This window comes from Coffea arabica, chromosome 2c (genome assembly GCF_036785885.1).
Source record: "Coffea arabica cultivar ET-39 chromosome 2c, Coffea Arabica ET-39 HiFi, whole genome shotgun sequence".
Classification (NCBI taxonomy): domain Eukaryota; kingdom Viridiplantae; phylum Streptophyta; class Magnoliopsida; order Gentianales; family Rubiaceae; genus Coffea; species Coffea arabica.
The window spans coordinates 32487223-32504887 of NC_092312.1; the positions used below are offsets into that span (position 1 = coordinate 32487223).

Consider the following 17665-nt stretch of genomic DNA (forward strand, 5'->3'; position numbering starts at 1 on the left):
TTGTTTGAGTTAGCTCTTGAATTTTATTTATTTCATTTTTATTTTCATCCCATTAATTATCCTCCGATTTCATTCTATTGATTTGGAAAGAAATAATTTCCTACCCGCTCCCTGTGGAATCGACCCTACTTGCCATTGTACGCAAAATTAATATTTTTATAGATAAATCTGGTATATCGAATCAAACAAACTCTTCGGGAATAGGGTGAATCAAGTAACCTATTGCACACCTAGGGTTCTTGCTCCAGTACTTGGATTTGTTCTATAATTAATTGTGGTGGTAATTAAGACTTTTTAGCAATTATTATTGCACAGGTTCGGCACCTATCAGATAAACACGAATCACAGGATCCCATTGACTATTGTTGCTGTAATAAATGAACGTAAAGGGTGTTCGATTAATAGAGATGTAGTAGATGAAATGGAAAGTGGGATTGGCAAGAAGATGGCCTAAAAAAGGACTTGTATGAGGAATCCAATAACGCCACAAAAAGTTTGGGAATCCAATGACCGAATGCAGGAAGGAAAGATGGCAGCCAAGGAGATTGAGAATAATAGTTGATACCTAGAAACTAATTATCATAACCCAATAACACCACCAAAGTTAGGAAAAGGTTGTGATACAGTATGTGAGAAAATTTATAATGTAGATGATATGTTATCACTACCTCGGAGGATCCCGGAGGTGAGGCCTGACAATTTTTGAGTAAATTGGCTGAATGCCTTTTATTTCATGATCATTTCCCTTAAATAAGAATTTCTGTACAATCTATTTTAGGTAGTCATCTATACATAGCTAATTACAGCTAATGTCCTAATTACTGATATTCTATTCTAGGTAACTATATATACACAATTAATGAACAAATCATGGGCATGATTTTTGCCATAATCTTTCCCACAATTTCTGCCATCATCTCTACACCATAATCTCTACCATTGATATCCCCCCTCAAATTGATGCTGGGTGATCAGCTAGCATCAATTTGTCAACAAGAAAGTGATGTCTAGGTTTGGAAAGAGCCTTAGTAAACACATCAGCAGTTTGGAGAGCAGTGGTGATATGCGGAAGAGAGATGACATGAGCATCATATGCTTCACGAATAGAGTGACAATCTACTTCAATGTGCTTGGTACGCTCATGAAATACTGGGTTAGCAGCAATTTGAATAGCACTAGTGTTATCTGCATAGAGCGGAGTAGGCTCAATTTGAGGAAACCCAAGTTCACCCAACAATCCACGAAGCCAAACAATTTCAGAACATGCAGAGGACATGGCTCGATACTCAGACTCAGTAGAAGACTTAGACACCCGATCTTGCTTCTTGCTTTTTCAAAAAATGAGAGAGTTACCAATAAACATGCACCAACCGGTAATGGAACGTCTAGTATCAGAACAGCTAGCCCAATCAGCATCACTGTATGCAACTAGACGAATAGGAGAGTCGACTTGAAAGAAAAGACCTCGGGCAGAAGTGCCTTGCAAATAACGAACAATGCGACGAACAGCAGCGAGATGAAGGTGCCTAGGGGCTTGCATAAATTGACTGACTTGTTGAACAGCAAAAGAAATATCAGGCCGAGTAATAGTCAGATAATTGAGGCTGCCTACCAGCTGTCTATAGAAAGAAGGATCAGATAGAAAATCACCCTCATCATGACGATATTTAACATTCACCTCCAAGGGAGTATCAACTGAACGACCATCTTGAAGGCCAGCCAAAGCAATTAACTCTTGAATGTATTTATGCTGGTGTAAGAAGATACCAGCTGAGGTGGAACTCACATCAAGACCTAAAAAATAGTGTAAAGGACCCAAGTCCTTCATATGAAAAGAAGTCTGAAGGTGGTCTTGAAGCTTAGAAATCAAGTCAATAGCAGTCCCTGTAATGACAATATCATCAACATATACCAGAAGCAGGACAATTCCTTGAGATGTCTTGCAAAGAAACAAAGAGGAGTCATACTGACTTTGGACAAATGAGAAATTAATAAGCGTAGAACGAAACTTATCAAACCAAGCACGTGGAGCCTGTTTCAAACCATAGAGTGATCGTTTCAACTTACAAACATCAAATGAAGGTGTAGAAAATAACCCTGATGGTGGAGTCATATAAATTTCTTCTTTAAGATCCCCATGCAAAAAGGCATTCTTAACATCCATTTGTCGCAATGACCAGCCCTTAGAAGCAGCAATAGCTAGAACAAAGCGCACTGTTGTCATCTTTGCAATGGGTGCAAATGTCTCCTCATAATTTATTCCGTATTCTTGTTTATTACCAAGGGCCATCAACCTCGCATTATATCGATCAAGGGAGCCATCAGACCGTAGCTTAATGGAATAGATCCACTTACAACCAATAGGCTTAACACCACTAGGACATGGAACAATATCCCAAGTATGATTCTCCTGGAGAGCATGAAGTTCTTCTTGCATAGCTTTTACCCAACATGCATGCTTAGTTGCTTGAGAATAAGAGGTAGGAACGGCAGTATTAGCTAAAGTAGCAGAGAAGCCATACCTCGCAGGAGGTTGACGGATACGAGAAGATCTTCGAAGAACCACTGGAGCAGGCATTGGTTCAGGGTCGGGAAGGATTGAAGATGATGGAGCCCTGCGTCGTTGATAGACAATGCCGGGTTTAAAACGCACAATTGGTGGCGAGATATCATCAAAGCTAGGAAGAAGGACACGCTTGGAAGGTAAAACATGCTGCTAAAAATAGTACTTATGCTCAAAGAAAATTACATTTCTAGAAATGTGGAAACGATTAGCAACAGCATCATAGCATAAAAATCCTTTCTGAGTGGTGATATAACCCATAAAAGCACACCGAACTGATTGGGCTGTAAGCTTGTGACGCTCATGAGGTGGCAAGTGAACAAAACAAACACAACCAAATAGGTGTAACATGTGATAATCAGGATGGACACCAAAAAGGCGAGAATAAGGAGAGTCAAAACCCAATTGTTGAGAAGGCAGACGATTAATCAAATAGACTGCAGTTGTCAAAGCTTCAACCCAAAATTTAGACGGCACTGTAGACTGTAAGAGTAATGTTCGAACAATATCCAACAAGTGACGGTTTTTACGCTCAGCCACCCCATTCTGTTGGGGCGTATAAGGACATGATCACTGAGAGAGAATGCCTTTATGTTGCAAGAAGGCTTGAAAGTTATGTAACACATATTCGCCACCATTATCAGATCGGAAAATCTTAATAGTCGTGGAAAATTGTGTCTCAATATAAGCCACAAAAGTTTGAAAAACAGTAAATACCTCAGCTTTGGTGCGCAAAAAATATATCCATGTGAACCGACTATAGTCATCAATGAACGTCACAAAATATCGATAATGCGCATGTGAAATGACAGGAGTAATGCCCCAAACATCACTGTGTATTATCTCAAAACATGCATTAGCACGACTACCATAAGTAGGAAAAGGTAAAGTTTTGCTCTTTTCTAACTTACAAGCAGAACAATTAAGAGACAATGCATGAGTAGAACACTGATCTTTTTTCTCAAGAAGACCACGTTTCATCAAATTAGATAATATCACATTATTTGGATGACCTAATCGCCTATGCCAAACGTCAGCCTTATTGTCAACAATCATAGAGGCTAAAGATAAAGGTTTAGGAATAGTAAATTGCAACGGAAATAATCTTCCCACTTTAGGCCCCCTTGCGATCACCTTCCCCGACATCTGATCCTGCACACGACAACCATCACGAGAGAAGTTGACAGTACAGTTATCATCCACCAACTGACCAACAGAAATCAAACTAGTAGACAACTTAGGAGCGAAAAAAACATGACGAAAAGAATGTCCAAGATCACCAATGGCTGTAATTGGAAGATTACTACCATTAGTAATCTGTATATTTTGTCTACCAGTATACTGCCGCAAATTCTGTAACGAATCAGTAGAGCCGGTCATATGATTGGATGCTCCAGAATCAACAAACCAAGTAGAAGAGATTGTCTTACCTTGGCCCTGAAGCCCAAGGGCAGAAAATGTTGTGAGAATCATCTGTTGGACCATTTCTGGAGTAATAACAGCCTGATTGGTGCTTGTGGTTGTAAGTGTAGGACCAATAACAGTAGGATCTGGAACTGCAGCGTGAAAAGCTTGAGCTAGCCTGTTTTCTGGTCATGTAGGACAGTCCTTGATAATATGTCCATTCTGTTTACAGTAATTACAAAATTTCTTACCACAGTTGCGAGCAATATGTCCAAGTTCCTTGCAGCTATAGCACTGTATTGATCCCTTTCCTTTATTCCTCCCTTGTGCAGCATAAGCAACATTGACAACTTCTGATGTCCCTCCAGATGCACTTAGAACAGATTGTGTAGCCAATCGCTGTTCTTCCCGTAATAATTCACCAAGACAAACATCCAAAGAAGGAACCGGATTTCTATTCAGCAATCCACCCCGAGTAATCTCAAATTCTGATCTCAGTTTCATCAAAAATTGATCACGCATACTAACTTCATGGACCTGTTGAAGGCTGCCTAAGGCCTCCTTAGGTACCTTAGAGTAAATAAGACCAGAATATTCGCTCCATAAATTAAGAAAGCCAGAATAATATTGCTCAATAGAGAGATTACCTTGACTGAAGGTACTAATCTCGTGTTCAAGCTGAAATCGTCTTGCAGTATTATTTTGATGATATATGTGCTGCAGATAACCCCATATCTCTCTAGCTGTACCAAATGAATGCAAATTGTTCACCATATGGGCTTCAATGGAGGCTAAAATTCAAGAAATAATTCTAGCATCCTTTGCCTCCCATTGACCAAGTTCTTTCTCATTTTCGGGAGCAGGAGAAGTCCCATCAATGTGACCCCAAAGCTCCTTTCCTTTCAAAAACATTCTGAATTGAAATTCCCAGGCCGCATAATTCTTTCCTGTAAATTTGATAGCCGAAGTCTCTGTAGGGGAGCTTCCAAAAGAATTCTCAATAGACATTCTTAAAAAATGAGAAAAAAAATTCAATGCAATTTTGAAATCACAAAATTGATTGACCAAAAAAAAAATCTCAAAGCCAAAATGTTGATTAGAAATTAATCAACCTAGAAAACTAACCAAATGATTCAAATATTCAGCTATGGATTCAAGAGACTAGCTCTGGTACCATGACATTTTTTGAGTAAATTGGTTGAATGCCTTTTACTTCATGATCATTTCCCTTAAATAAGAATTTCTGTACAATCTATTTTAGGTAGTCATCTATACATAGCTAATTACAGCTAATTACAGCTAATGTCCTAATTACTGATATTCTATTCTAGGTAACTATATATACACAATTAATGAACAAATCATGGGCATGATTTTTGCCATAATCTTTCCCGCAATTTCTGCCATCATCTCTACACCATAATCTCTACCATTGATAAGGCCAGCAAAATGGGAACCAAAGTCTACTAAAAGGAGGGATGACATTCGCGCCAACACAGTAGTTGCAATAGCTGCATCTATGTCAAGCTGTAATAATGTAGTTATGACAGAAAAATGTAAAGGAAAGAGAGATAGGAATGAACTAAAGGAGCAAAGACTAAATCCCTTTAAAATTGGGACCATGGTTGGGAAGAGGAGGAAGCATGGGAAGAAAGCACATAACCAGGCAAATGTGATAATACATATTCCATTCATGGTTTTTGCACTTTTTTATATTTTTTTACCTTGGTTTCCAATGATGTGACCTTAGATATAAAACATACTGGTGATTGGTAGATAAAACAGACGTCGGAGTCGTCACAAGAAAATTCTGAAAGAATAAATAGGATATTTGATTACATTGTTGATGACTCGATGCCCCGTAGGTGAGAAACTCTCGCTATTGCTATACAAATTATCATGTATACATATTTGAAGATTTTTGGTGAAATAATGGATGGTAAGAATGCTATTCCCTTTGAATTGCAGCTCTATAATCGTTCATATTTTGTCTCACGCGGCATCTAGAGAGGCCATGCAAACATTGCTTCCTGAAGGATGGTTAAGTTCTGAGGTGAAGTCAACCAATTATGAGCTTAATATGCTAATTTTTAATTTATGTAATTTCAAATCCACATTTATGTGAATGGAAATGGTTGGCCTAAGTCGAAGTTGATTCATGTCAGGTGATTTCTTGTTACGTGTCAATGCTAACACGAAAAGTAAGGAAAGATATAGTCGAGACACACTATCCTGTGTGGTATCTGCTAGTTGATTTTGCGGTTAGTCTCTGAATGTACTTTGAAATGGGAAATGAAATGATAAGCTAAACTCGTACTTATGAATTGGAACATCCTCTAACGGCAGGTTGTAGCTCTGGATTTCAACAAGTGTGATGATGTGCTGTATAGAGCTTTTTTGACGGGAGATCGATTTGGGGGGCCTATTGACGAGTGTGAAAGGATATACATCCCCTTCAATTGGGAAAGGGTTCATTGGCTATTAATCGTAGCTGATTTGACGTCTGGAACTGTACTTCTTCTCGACTCATTGCCAGCTAAAAAAGAGTTGGAGAACAACCTACGGTTGGCAATGGCGAAAAAACTAGTAAGTATTTTGAGTATGATCAATAGACCGTTTGTTGTCAAAATTTCAATTCTATGTACTATCATTTGATAAATTGATAATTGGCCACAGTGGGGTAGACTTCAAATAGCTTTGTTTGTTGGAATGGATGGGAGGAAAACTCATAGAATTTTCACAGATTTCATTATTGATGCACCCGATTGGTGTCTGCGTCAGCCCAACTTGTGAGTAATATCCCTTAGGAGCCCGTGATAATATTATTGCAGTTTGTAAAAAAAATTAATGCAATTCAATGATTGATTGTACAAAAAAATTTCATGCTTAATTCATTTATAGATGTGATTGTGGGATATATATACTCAATTTCATGGAAAAGTGTCAATTCTTAGGTCCGAATTTGCAATTACAGGTATTAAAATCTCGCTTTAATAGCAAATTATGCACTAACATTCTTAGACCAAAGAATGCATTCATACTCACCAGTTTCATTATTGGCTATTGCTGTTGCAGTTTGATTCTGTTGTAGAGCGTAAGAAGGTAGCTGTTAGATTGTTCTTGGATGATGGAAACCAGTTTAAAGGACGTGGCCTAAGAGTACTGGGCATGTTGGGAATTGAAACATGGGACATAAACCTATGAACAATGAACAAGTGTACTTGAACAAGGAGCTGAAGGTCTTCCCATTCCTTTGTAGGTTTTTTGTTGAAAATATTTTTTGGTATCTCAGCCTGGCAGAAGTAGCTGAAGACCCTCCCATTGTTTTGAGACAGTTAGACAGAGCTGAAGGTCTCCACATTCTTTTGTAGCTTTTTTGTTGGAAATTTTTGTGGTCATCTTAGCCTGGCAGAAATAGCCTTTAGACTGTCCCAAATGTTTATATATCCAAGGCCTTATTGCCATGAATTGGTTCATTGTTTCTCACCAGTCAATAGTAATAATTATAAATTCTTCCGTGACAGTGATATATTCTTGTTTAGGAATTGCTTTGACAAGTCAAACTTGGATTTATTAATTTTTTTACAGGAGATTGGTTAATTGGAGTTAACCACTCCAGGCTCTAGGATATGCGCTTTATTTTTCTATTGAAAATTTGCACAGGCCTTTGAAGCATCCGTCAACTTTGAACAACTCATGGGATCTGTTCATTAGAAAAAATTTGATTAAAGAGCATTGAAACCCAACAGCCGTACTAATTTGATTAAAGAGCAAGCAGAGATCGGGCCTTGTTGAAGAGATTTCGTCATTTCGACCTCCATTAGTAGAGATCCGTGTGTTATCCATACAAATCATAGAGGATCTATAGTACAGTAATATCGAATAATGCGGGCAAATAATCAATCTATGAATCGTTGTCAAAGGTAGGAAAACTTACAGCACTGAGCTAAAGCCGAAAATAAACAAACATCAGGCGTAAGTGGCAAAACAACCAAATTGCAAAACAGAGCCAGTAGCATATATCATATTCATTCATCAAGAGTTGAAGACTAGACTATCCGGAGCCGCTACATCTAATTCCAAACGATAACAGATTTCCAAAAAAATGGTAAAATGTTTACATCACTTGGAGCAACTTCTCCTACATCAATGTTGGGTAACTGAAGCAGCCAGCTAGGAAAGGAAAATCTCCAATCTATATCAGCAACTAAGTTTAAGGCAAATCTTGCCAAAGAATGGGCCACTACATTGCCATTTTCACAATCTAACAAAAGAAAAAGAGCAATTCTGAAACTCTTTCCTCAGTTGTAGGATGTCAAATAACACAGCTAAAGTCCCGAGGATCCTCCACCCTTTCCAATTTGATCTTCTCAACCATACACCTGAAGTGCATGTTGACAACCTCCTCCAGAATAGTCATAGAAAAAAGACCAGTTTAACAGCTTTGAAACCAAAACCCATCACCTTCTCCAGGAAGCGTTTCACTTGTTATTTCTCAGCTTAGTGATGGAAGAATAGAGCAGCAGGAGAGCACTTTTTTCAAATGTAAACCAGGAATCTGAACAAAACATATAAATGTATCTTTGACCCTTGAAAAGAGTCTGCCCAAATTCCACGACATAATCGCAGATGCTGTTAGTCTTTGTTTATGCATAAATTTCCCCTCATTCACACATTGAAGCAAAACAGAAAAAAGGACTACCCAAGGCTAAGGAGCCAACAGATTGGCAGATAAGAAATTTCAGCGTACAAGAGAACCGATCACTTCCTAATATTCAACAAAAATAATGCCTTTGCACTTTCTATATCAGAATTTTCTTGATATGTGCTGGTGGAAATGGAATACAGAAGTGCATGTATTTAAATAATCATCTTGATTACAACAAAAAACACCTTATGGGATAATTGAATAGTGTACCTGCTCTCTCATAGTCCCCCAAACACCTTATGTGTGGTTGTCAGATCTTCTTAGCTGTGGATCCAGACGGTTAGTGAAAGGAATGTAGGAGAAAAGGGAAGGAGCGAAATTAAGATTTTTGACTTTGTGAAGTTTGGGTTCTTCGAGAAGAACACCCAATTGGGTGAGATGGTGCCTACAAGGGAGAAAAGGCACCTACTAAGAGGGACTCGTGCATTCTAGGCCACCACAAAAATAACCCACCACAAAATAATATTCGCATTTAGTACCGTGTAGTTCACCAGATCAAAGCCTTTAAAAACCTTAAGCCAACCCCCAAATAAAAAAAAAGTAAAATACAAAACATAGACAATGAAATCAAAGAACCTATCACACTTGAAGCACCCACCACCTCCGCCTCCTCTGTAACCTCCATTGTAGGTGAAATCATTGCTATTTCTCTGTTGTAGGTGAAAAATAGCAATTTATGGGTCGAGTAGGCCTGGTGACCCGGACAATGGAGGGAAGCTGACGATACTCCCAGCAACGAACCCTCAGCTGATATCTCATCACATCAGATTGCTCAAAAAAACATTCAAGATTTACTAAAGAACAACTTTGACAATTTAAAGAAATCAGTTTATTAAACAACAACCTTGAAAGTTTAACTAAAAAATTATATTCATTAAACAATAACTTCAACCGTTTAAAGAAATAACTTCAAATGTAATAGATTATATAAAATCTCATAAAAACAGGGATAATGATTTCCAGTACCAAAGCTCCTAAAACAGATTCAAGAACTTAAGGAGAGTTGAGAAATGAAAGAGAGTTGACATCTTTTTTTAAAAAAAAACTTTCCATTAGCTTAAGAATTTTAAAAAAAAATTTGAAGTTAAACAAAAACTTTCCATTCCAGAATTTTTACGAACCTTCTTACTCCTCGGTTCCAGAATTTTTACGAACCATCTTACTCCTCGGGCTGCAGCTTGTTATTGGCGAACATGTTCTTGGCGAAAACTCTTGGCGAAGAGTATTCTTCATCTCCTGAAGTTGTTTCTGGTGGTTGAAGAATACCCACCAAAGCCATTTATTATTTCTTGGCCTCCTCAAAGTGGTGGTCCCCTTTGTCTAGAATTTGTAGCCAGAAAGCAATCGCATCAACACAAAGTCACGTGGATAACTCTTGCATAAGAGAACGTGATAAGCTTAGAATTAAAGCTGCACCATTGTCTTCAAATTAAAGCTTAGAATTAAAGTTGCACCATTGTCTTCAAATAGAGATGAAGGCAACAAAAAAAAAATTTGTCTGTTATCCCGTAATAACTTCCATTCACCGGCGTACTGACACACTAAATAAATAGAACAGAAGCAAAATAGATTGGATAGTTCTACCGCTTTAATAGATAAACAAATAGTACTGGCCTACAGCTTCAATAGAAGAATGAATGCAATGGTCAACGACAAAATAACTCCTGCTTTGACCTTCCACATAGCATTCAATATGTGCGCCATGTCTACCTTCAACCTAGCAACATCCATACTCACACGCTCGATGTCTGTCTCTGCACCTTGGTGGTCGTTGGTGCTCTTAGGGGACATGCGGTTAGCCGTCGAACTCTCGCCTTCATTTCCCGAGATAGATTGCCTGTTTGAGTTTTTTATAGCTGTTGCATACACATCGCACCACCCTCTAAATCCAAGACATTTTTGCTCGGAAAAATTAAACAACAAGTTAATGATATGCAAGGGTCGGAGTTAATCATATACTACACACCAAGAACCCAAGTAGAATAAATAGTTTACCGATTCCTTTGGGCAAGCATAGTAATATCTCCCTAGATTTTTCTCTGACTTCTCAACAATCTTGATGTCACAAACCCTTCCACACGAAGACAATCGTTGGGGCCATTCAACTTCATAGCCATGGCGAAGGTGAGAAGAAGCTGAAGACATGCTGTTTACTATGTCAGCTATCGAAATGGCCACTTGAAATATGGTAGTTGGCCTTTTATTTGGCTACAAAAACTTGAATTGGTGTCTTTTGATTTTTCTACCACGCGCGTCAATTTCATATTATGAAAATTTTGAATTTGGTATTCAAAATTGTAAACATAAAGTGGCGTGTAGAAAATAAAACACGCAGGAGTTAAAAATAAAGCAGGTGGGAGTATTAAATAGATTCACGTCGGTTAGTCAGTTGGCCCACCAAGAAAGACCCAATGCTTCCTATCACAGTGAAATTTTGAATTTGGTATTCAAAATAATCAACATAAAGTGGCGTGGAGAAAATAAAACAGGCGGGAGTAGAAAATAAAATCACGTCGGTTAGTCAGTGGGCCCACCAAGAAAAATCCAATGCTTCTTATCACAGTATAGCCTGTCGATTAACTTTTCCAAAAAGAAGCGGAATAGCTATTTCGGTCCACTAAGCATGTTTCATTAACACCTGCAATTGTGTATGATCCTGTTCCATTCCATTCATTCCAAGGACTCTGCATCATGTGAGATTGACTATGATCAATTTTTGACTACTGCTTCCATCTCTGTCAACTCTATTTAACATTCCTGAGGGACTTAGGAGTGGATGTTGAACTCCTTGAAAATCACCAGATGAAGATGCACCGAACTGGAATCTTGAGTCACCCATAGTCCTTGATCTTGGGTTGCTATAATGAATTGCTTGGCTTCCAGAAATACCACATGCATCATAACTAAGCAAGTTACGAGGACATGTCCTTTTGTTGTGGCCATCGCACAACCTGTGATCATACCAATAAAATTAATGAAAGTACAACAAATGCAATGATAATCCATTTTATGATTTTCAGTTATTGCAAATGTATAATCTAATTTATTATTTACGATAACTAACCCACAGTTTCCACACTTAGCAGCTTTGTTTTTATTGGTATGAACCCGGTCACCTTTAGCTCTTGTCCTCTTGGGGTCCTTCACACAATATTGGCTTAAGCGTGATTCTTTTGGATCCACAGCTAACCTTCCTTTAGTACCACAATCAAATCCACGCTCCACTCAAGCTCTCCTCCAATTATTAGTCTCCTTTATAATAATATCTCGTACACGAGCAAATCCATCATCCATATGGGATGCAAAGAAACACATTTCCTTGCAAATTGATGTCAACGTTCCAAATCTTGCAGTTTGAACCAACTCAGCATATATCTCCTGCCTCTCTTCAAGAACTTCATTATCCGCCTCCTCTCTGGCCTCGCATGTCCATCTTTTTAAAATGCAGGATTTTGGTATTGATTGCATGTTTTCCATCAGCATTACACGGAACATGTGTGCGCATGGTAACCCTTTCCATTCCATTTTCTTGCACGAGCACTTTAATGATAGGGTCCTTCGATTGAACTCTACGGTCCATGTTCTGTCATCGGCATACTTTTTGAGAAAAAATATGCAGCCATTCCAAGTTTCTTTCCGTTCATAACAATCATATAGGCCTTGTCTGTTAAGGTGCTTCTTTACCCGAAAGAAAACATTTTGAGTATACACTTCGGATGCATGCTTCTCCAACTTTTGTAATTCAGTTGCCAAAACCACTGTTGTATCTTCTGTCTCATGAACTGCCTTGGCCCCAGTATGCCTCAAGTGAGTAAGAGCCAACTCATGGATTATGACTGACTCATAAAATCGCATGTTCTTCTTCAAATACCGTTTAAGAAAAGCATTCATTTGTTTGCACCTTTGAGTGCTTCGCATTCCAGCAAAAAAAGTATCATGAAGCAACGATTCAGCCCATAGCAACCTCATTTCGAAAATCTTTTCCACCCATTTATTTTGGCGGAGTCCACATTTACCCACAACAGCAAACCACTCTTCCTCCAAGTCACCAATGGGGTACGCCTTTTTCATCATCCTACCGAACATTGACTTGAATACATTTGATTTGGCTTTAGCGTTTGCATTTTTCATCAAATGCCAAAAGCATAATCTATTTCGAGCATCTGGGAGCACATTATTTATTGCCCTCCTCATTGCTTTGTCCCCATCTGTTATCACGGCCTTTAGCTTTCGTCCTCCCATAGCTTTGGTTAATGTGTGAAGGAGCCACTCATATTCTTCAACACTCTCGCCCGATACCAAGGCTATACCGAATACAACAGTATTATAATAATTGTTCACTCCAGAAAATACAACGAGTGGCTTATGATACTCGTTGACATTATAAGTCGAATCAAATATTAGAACATCACCAAAACATTTATAATCCAATTGGGACTCATAATCTGCCCAAAAAAGGGTCTTCAACCTTGATTCTTCGTCCACATCATATTCAAAGATGAATGATTTGTCACTGGCCTTCCTCCCATTGAAATATGCAATTGCATTTTTTGCATCCCCAGCCTCAATCAAGACTCTCCTTTCTTCATCGACACGGTTATATAGGTCTTTTAGCCCAAATCCAACATTACCATATCCACCACACTGCATTGCAAAAAATTTCATAACCTGACTTGTTTTCACCCCTGCCATTTTCATTGTTCGTACTTGAGCATAATCGGCATCTGTTACGTGCCGATGAGACCATAGATATGGAATGCTTGATTTGGAAGCCATTTTGTGATTGTGATCTTTCACGAAATTCGTCACCACATATTTTTCAGATGCTTTGTCATGTTTGATGCGTAGACATGCAAGACATCCTGTCCTTGTCTCTTGCCTGGGCTGCCTAATCCTCTGTGCTAGATTGTAATATCTCTCGTGCCTTTTTCCTTCCCTAGAACATGCGAATTTTCTATACCGTACAGTTCCATCTTGACTAATTTTAACATCTGCCTCTTAATGCCAAAACCAGTGAGCTTGCCATACAAATTGTAGAACTCATATGCATCTTCCTCACTGTCAAATACCATATTCATCACTTCTTCATCCATATCATCAACAGGATAATTTTTTTCTATTTTTTCCGAGGAAATGAATTCTTCTTCACTTGAGCTAAATGGCTCACAATTCTCGTCCTCTTCATTCAAATTTATTACTGCATTTTTTCCTTTCTCCCGATCCATCTGCGACTATCAATCAACACAATATAATTATCTACAATTAATTTATCCAAATTTTACTACGAATATCTAATTTTATATTATCTTTGTTGAAATTTTATGCTCTTATGTCATTTTACACAATTAAATTAATCTAAATTTATCTAAGTTTGCATATACATATATAATTTATTTTTTGTAATCCATATAATTGTACTACTACTACCTAATTTTATATTATCTAGTTTGAAATTTCTTCCAAAATATTTAAATTATCTACTCTTATGTCAATTTATTTATTTTTTCTAACTTCTTTTCAGTTATGTATCCAACTTTACATTTTCTTCACTATGTTTATTGTTCACTCAATTAATGTGTACTAATTGTCTTTTCTATGACGACAATATTTTTCACAATGTCATATTATTTTTGCCTACAAATCAGGCCGGTACTCAATTTTCAATTGAACCAAGCAATATCAATCAATAACTTTCGGTATGGACCAATATAACGACAAACTTTACTTACAATTCTATTCTAATTCTTCAATTACAACATGTACAAAATTATATTTGATCTTCAAAATTTGTATTCTAGCAGAAATTCGCTAATGATCCCAACATTTCACTTAATCCTTAGTGGGTCCATAATCAATTCGAGCAATCCAACTACAATATTCCCTGAGGTTTTCCACATAAATCAGTACATTTGTGCCTAATTTTATTAAATATTTTAATTGCATTTAGCATTTTCTTATCCAACCCATACAAATATTCATTAAATAATCGTGTTCAATTCATCGAATATTTACCTTATACAATATTTTGCCTCTACAAACCAGTTTCTTTCTTTCTACTTTCTACAACTACACAATGAATCTAAAAACAATATTTCTTATTTTTTTCTATGCTCACAATTCTATCACTCTATTGTTCATAATTTAGAAAACAATATTAACAAATATTTTAAATTGCTCTTACCCATTTTATGTCATATACTAAACTAATTACATCATATTTTATGATTATGAAGAGAGTTACCATTCATATACAAAAGTACAACATATATTCAAACAACAATACTGTATAAGCAAATTTATTCCACATTTCAATTTTTTCCCTCGATTACAAAAAGAATATTTCAAAACTATATCCACTAATTGACCATTGTTACAAAACATATTACCTTATCCACGTACCAGCTGCTTCTTCACCTCTATCTATTTGCGTTTTTTTCCTCCCGGCCTCTCCACTATTCACAAGACTTTTGCTCAGTTGTTTGCTCTTTTTACAAGTATTTCATACGGATCCATCCAACTTGATTTATTACCTTAGCCATTAATTTTCACCTATATTGGTTGGTAAAAGTAATTGTACAGATTAATATTCCTCATTCATTCTCTTGCCAAATAAATGCTTTATACCTCATATGATGCTAGCCAATTTTCACATCACATTATTATTCCTCGGACTACCGAAATAACCGACGAAATAAGTCTTCTTCTTCTGGTCCTTCACATGGTTCCTTCCTTTTTTTTTTTTTTTGTCACTTGTCATCATCTACATCTACACCTACTCCTAGTCCTAATCTAGGGGAGGTGACCCAACAGGATCACGGGGAACCGACGGGAACTAAACCACCATCGGACTATACGGGTGCACAGCACCCATATGGATTTTAAGCAAAGCCATATTAAGTGGCACTTTTTGATGGGAGGCAAGGGTTGAACCCTTGACCTCCCACCCTACACTAAATGTGGTGGCCAACTCCACTAAAGGGGGTTGGTTTCACATGGTTCCTTCCACTGACAAAAGTTGAGACCTTCAATTGTGGAACCCACTGTCTTTTCAGTGTGGAACCCACTGTCACTTTCAATTTCGGTTGCCTTTCCAGTTTCCATGACCAAAAACAACCTTCAATTTTGTTTGGGCTATCGTGTCTTGTCCTCCTCTCATCCGTACCTCTTTACACCACTTTACCAATGCATTGGTACAAACCACTATACCAATCCTTAGAATTTTCGACTCTTTTAATTGGCTCAAAAGTTTGCCATTCCTCAATTTTGAGTCACGGTTTCCAATTTTGGCAACTTCGAAAGTGTCAGATGTCTGAGTTGACAAAATCACCCCAGGCTGAACAAGCCAGGAAGGCTCGATAACACAAAAGGAGGAAGGCTAGGAAACCTCTCTAATGTTGGCACTAGGCAGTAGGCACTGGATTCCAAACAAGTTCGGAATGACTTAGAATCACTTACCTCAATATCGCTGGGAGAGCTTGTCTATGATATTGTGATAGTCCACTTACATACCACAGCACATGAGGAGTACGACACACAAAAGCAGTTGCTTTACTTACCAATGCCTTAGCTCAAAGTCGCTACTTTTTGTTATACGAAGGGATGTTTGGTGCGAGTAAGTTGTAGTCGTATCATTGAATTTGATGATCCTCCCTAGGTCCTCAACATCACCACCATTGGTTACTGCCAGATTCCAAATTAATCAGCCAAAGGGGGTCTGTAAGACTGCATAAACACGTTGTCTTCAAGTGTCTTCAAATTCATCAATCCATCCAACCACATTTAATCATCGTCATGGACATCAAACTTTAAGAGGAAAATAAGATGCTTCAAAATTTTAAATTTCCAATGACATTTCGTGTGGTAACTGTGCAAGCAAGATCTCGGCGATGCTCAACTGGAGACCTGCAAATGCGATAAGAAGAACGAGAACAGTAGCAGAAATTAGGGCTCGTCCTCTAGGTTAACTCCGATGCTTAACTTAGCATCCACAGTGCATTGGGGTTCGGTATTAGAAGAGTAGGATTTCTTAGTCACCTCAACAAGGATGAAGAGGGGCATAGAGAGAGAGAGTCACTATTCATAGGAACATGAGCCTATAGGTTGATTTCGTAGGATATAGTAGCCTAGCATTATTTATTACTCTAATGTGTCGAATTGAATCAAGTTACATCAATCTATCATGTCAATTAATCACCTCGAATTCACCTTTGGACAGTTTCATTTTGGGCTGTGGTCATATTAACTCTACGGCCTATGAGCCAAGGCCGAAGCTCGTGCTAGAGTCACGACTCAAGTCCCACAGTAACCATACCAGCTTTGGCTTGCAATCTAGGATGCGCAGGTTAGAAATCTTACCTAGAGATACGTAGCTTCTCCATGTAACAATCTTTAAATTTCAGGTACCTCTGAGATGATGGGTATCCTCTGCTCCGTTTGGATTTGACAGTTTTTGAAATACTTGTTTTTCATCTACAATGCTACAGTAATACAAAAATAAAAACAACTCTAAAAACACCATATCCAAACAATATATCAAAAACAATTCCAAATATACAAAAGATATATTAATATATAAATATTAATACAAAAATTAATATTTATATTTTGTTTAAAATAAATAAATATACTTATAAAATTAATAAAATATATATACAAATAAATAAATAAATAAATAAATTTATATACAAATATTAATATTTTGTTTAAAAAATATTTATACATATTTACATAGATATTTATTTAAATGTATAAATATATTTATTTATATATATTTATATAAATTTATTTCAAAAAATAAACTTAATAAAATATATATATAATAAAATTAATAAAATATATATACAAAAAATAATTTAAAAAAAATAAAATTAATAAAATATATATACAAAAAATAAATATATATATATATATAATTATATATAAATATAAATATTTTGTTTAAAATATATTTATATATATCTATAAATATATTTATATATATCTATAAATAT

At 37.0% G+C, this 17665-nt stretch overlaps 1 protein-coding gene across 1 annotated transcript; it reads right to left on the reverse strand.

Annotated features, from left to right (window-relative positions):
- Positions 1–11364: 11364 nt before the first annotated feature.
- On the reverse strand, positions 11365–13900 carry LOC113724277 (protein FAR1-RELATED SEQUENCE 5-like). Its single transcript, XM_027247196.1, has 4 exons — positions 13636–13900; positions 11949–13399; positions 11740–11816; positions 11365–11626 (listed from the first exon to the last, which is right to left on the reverse strand). The coding sequence occupies exons 1-4, from the start codon at positions 13898–13900 to the stop codon at positions 11365–11367; spliced, it is 2055 nt and encodes a 684-aa protein (XP_027102997.1).
- Positions 13901–17665: the final 3765 nt, after the last annotated feature.